The 4,268-nt window shown below is 41.7% G+C and overlaps 1 protein-coding gene across 2 annotated transcripts; it reads left to right on the top strand.

Moving 5' to 3' along the window:
• The first annotated feature begins 474 nt into the window (after window positions 1-474).
• On the top strand, window positions 475-3,908 carry LOC131684370 (uncharacterized). 2 transcript variants are annotated; one of them, XM_058967197.1, is made up of 4 exons: window positions 475-1,130; window positions 1,207-1,493; window positions 2,269-2,441; window positions 2,738-3,908. In XM_058967197.1, exons 1-4 carry the CDS (start codon window positions 751-753, stop codon window positions 2,858-2,860), a joined length of 963 nt encoding a protein of 320 aa, XP_058823180.1. In that variant the 5' UTR covers window positions 475-750; the 3' UTR covers window positions 2,861-3,908. The 2 variants fall into 2 exon arrangements, with proteins under 2 accessions (XP_058823180.1, XP_058823189.1); XM_058967206.1 differs by having other exon boundaries at window positions 2,269-2,452; window positions 2,738-2,849.
• Window positions 3,909-4,268: the final 360 nt, after the last annotated feature.

Below are 4,268 nucleotides of genomic sequence, written 5' to 3' on the forward strand. Positions count from 1 at the left end.
AACTTTGTACTGATACAGTACAGTACACTATTCATGCGATTTTTACAAACTTGGCAAACTTATCAACAACCATCAATTGGAAACAAAATAGAGCCATTGCAAATTCTAAGATATCGTTTTAGGATTATGAGAAAAAAATCCCATGGGGCGACGGCACGTAGCGGTTTCACACGCGTTCGTAAATAGTGTTGCTCGAGCATTAAGTGAACATTGAGCAATGGACGCGAACGAAGGAATGGCGGGGGCTGGAGAGATTTTCGCTAAACCGGAAGTCGCCAACTTGAATTTCGAAAAGGCGTCAAGCATTCACCTCTGGCACTAACTTTTCAAGATTATTTTGAAAATATTCATATTGTTTAAATACGTGCCAAAAGAAGTCTTCCAGACCTGTTTTTTCCACTTTTTTTTCAAAAATCTTTTGCATTCAAAAGTGTACCGAAAACGATTTTGTTCAAATATTGAATACATACTGATTTAATGATGTAGGCAAATAACCTTACTTGTACCGTTCCGATGAGGGAATAACGCTCGATCCCAAACCACGACCAATCAAGATCACATTCGAAATCACTGAACCGACACTCCGAATGGGAATGGCCACACGACCCTCCCACTAGTCACATGATAACACACCGATCGGAATAAGGTTACCCAGTTTGCTGATTCTGTTGACAGAAGAACTAATAACTGCAATCCAACGATCAGCCGATGCAGTCAGGTGCAACGAATACGAACCCTAGACCCTAGCAAATGGTCAATATAAAACGATCTGGATCGACCGGCGTCACGAGTAGTGTCCATTTATGCGGTGAACATCATGCACGTTGGTGGTCAATTTTAAATCGGGAAACAATGAAACGACGACGTCTTCTGGCCGCAGTGATTTCGGTTGTGCTATGCTCGTCACTAACCAGTAGGCTGGTTCTTGGCAGTTCGTTGATAAACAGTGCCTGGAAGCAGCTGATGTGGGAGACCAAGGATCTGCTGAAGTTGTGTGCTACCAAAAATGACTCTAACTGGGACTGTCTGCGGCGGGAAAGTTTACTGATTGTGGATAATTTTGTGAGCAGCGAAAGGATACCGTTGCTTACGGGAGCTGCTTTGGTGAGAGTTAAGGATGAGCATGATAAGTGAGTTTTGCTTTGCATGAGAAAATTTCAGTTCAGTTTCAAAGCATGGTTTGCTCTGTTTTTTTTTCGTACACAGACACGTGCGTCCTACCGATGCTTTGGCAAGGGCTGTCAATGAAAGTGAACCCGCCGTGAATAACCTCAATCCAGAGACGGGTGGGATAAACGTCGATGGTGTGGTGCCTGTAGACAAAACGTGGCGTGGTCGCGTTTTGCGTGCTCTGGAAAATATGTTTCAAACGCATGTACTGCAGATAGACTTCTTGAATGCTGTCGATGGGAAAGGACAACGAAACAAGAAAAAGGAAGAAGGTTGGCTGCGACTGTTCTATGGGAAAATGAAAAATCAACACGTGGTTGAAGGTACGATGAATTTCGATTTTTACTTGCCGAATGACTAGGCGAATTGCGTTGATTGATTTCAATTAAAATGCCTGGTGGTATATTAGTAACAGTAATGTGCCACTTGCATTATGTCTATTTTAGGAAACACACTTTTATGAAGTCCATTGTATTATCACTCCATATCTAAAGGTCATATCAACGGCATTAGTGGTTATTAGATACAGTATTTTATTGCGATTACACGACAAGCACTCGTTACGCGGCATGTAACCGCCGGAGCTAATATAATTTTTAGCAACATGGAAACTCAATTATCGCGGTTTTTACTTAGCACTAACGAATGTTCAGTGCCTGAATATAGCATTTTCTCTACTCTATTGATCTATTTATGATCCTGTTGCATTTTCTGCCCTAACAGTACAAGCATTTGATATTGATTCCTTGTTGTCCGATTCCGTGAGAGACAGTTGCCTGGATGTTAATTATCGTCTGGAAAATGAAAATTTTAATTATTACCATAGAAGCAATTGACGTCACTGTACACTACCTGATGGTATGAGAGATTGACAATGATACGATTTCGTAATCTCCTGATTATTACCCCTATATCAGTGATTCAGACTTGTACCCAATTCCGATGCTTCCTTTACTGATTGATCTCGCCATCTCACATTTCACCCTGCTAGAGGTGGAAAATGCAGAACCGGGATGCGGTCATAATGTGAAATCCAAGTTTATTGCCTTCTCACGTTTCCCCACCATACCATACATTCATTCCTATATACATTTTCAGGCCGCCATCGGCATCGCCGGCAACAGATGATACCGATGATGATTTTCGGCGTAACGGTGTTCGGAATGTTTGTCATTCCGATGGGATTCCAATTTCTGGCGGCACTCAGCGGCAAGGCATTTCTGATGGCGAAACTGGCTCTGCTGCTGGCATCGATCAACGGACTAAAAAGGGTAAGACTTCCGTAAGTATATGTATGCAGGGGTAAGACCGGAGACGTCGTCTTATTGCATCTTGACGCTGGGGGCGCGCACTCATACCGAGCACCCGCGTTTCTTGTGAAGTGTGAACACTATTGCCGGTTCCAATAAAATTACGATTTCTGACAGAAATTTGATTATTGGGAACACTTCAAACAACTGGCATTTTCATCAATATTTGTTGGATTGACTTTCATATTGGCTGACATACAGATTTAATTTAGCTTGGGTGTTCGGTTCAACTAGCAATTGATATGATTGTTTTACAGGTAGCGTCAACTGGCGTTCACTACGGACTGTACGCCGATCCGCACCATTTGCCACACGCGCCGGCCGTATTCTACGACCGCGATTCCAACTTTGGTCCTCGCAATTTGCCACCGATAGAATAGCAGCTAAGCAGTAACCGTAGAAGCAAACGTAGCCAGATCGAGAAAAGATTTTTTAAGCTATCCAGTTCATCCGATAGTGAACAGCAGCACCCGCAAACAACCGCGATGACCGCACCTACTCCTGCTCCGGAGTTTTATCAGCTGTGGGGTCAAGGACAAAACTTACCTCCACTGCCTGGACCACCACATCCACTCTACTATCCACACCAACCGAATGGTTTCTATCCCGGACTGGTGCCACCTGCCGGACCTCCAGGACCACCTATTTGGACACCTCTAACGCAATATCTAGCTCTTATGTCCAATGCAGCGACGGCCAGTTTCCACATGTACATGAACTTTGTGCGGAGCATCTATGTCAGTTGTCGACACTTTATGTCCGATCTGTTTTGGTCCAACGTGAGAACTTTGATGCCTTATTTTGCATCGCCGTGGATTATGCGTTGGTATAATGGGGGTTACCCGGGTCGATTGCCAGCTGGGGCTTCGCCGCCTCATGCTCCGGTTCCGTTTAATGAGCAGTATGGTTATTATCAACCGGGAATTCTGACCGGTGCCGTTGCCCGGAATGGGGTTGTTGAAGAGATAGGACATTCGAAAGCTTTTTTAGCCTCTGAGAGTCAACAAACGCCAGCAACGAAAGTGTTTTGAATCAAAAACCAAGAATAATTGGATCGTTTTAATTTTGCTAGGTTAGGTCGCAGTGATATGTTGGAAGGTTAATATTTCAGTAAAAAAGACCTAGTTGCATAAATTTTATTTAATATCGGGAACCTCTTTGAATTAGAATAATCCAGTAGTTCGTGGATCATCAAGTATAAGTCAGATAAATAGTATCAACACAGATACATTTTGTGGAGTAAACATGTAAAAGAAATATTGAAAACTGCGACATCAATTAGATAGTATTTTCTCGTAGAAATTTGACGTAATGGTAGTGTAATAACCTATTGATAAATGCGAAGTATCGGTGTTTATAGTGCCCGAATTTGTTGTACTGCATTAGGATCGATTCCTTAGGTATAAATAGTGATGCAAGTTAGGTATACTGGATTGTTTTAGTTTGCTAGTTTACAAGAAAAAAATCATTTAAATGTAGAAACATATCGTCTATCGAGAATTAAATATTTAAAACGTATTTGACAGTTTTTGGTTATCATTAAAATATCGTTTCCGAAACATGTCCTCGATCCCGAAGTTTTGAAGTTGAATACTTCTAACGTTTCACTACAGGGGCCCCGCTCTGAAAATTTCAACAGCATCTTATCTTTGAAAATGAACCACCATGGTTATGCAACTATTTTTCTCGATATTATTTCATTGCAAATAAGTAGTAGCCTTCATTCTAGTATTATATGTCTTATCGTATGTAATTTAATTGTGTATAACTAATTCAAATTGCATTTAA

The sequence above is a fragment of the Topomyia yanbarensis genome, chromosome 1 (assembly GCF_030247195.1).
Source record: "Topomyia yanbarensis strain Yona2022 chromosome 1, ASM3024719v1, whole genome shotgun sequence".
Lineage (NCBI taxonomy): Eukaryota > Metazoa > Arthropoda > Insecta > Diptera > Culicidae > Topomyia > Topomyia yanbarensis.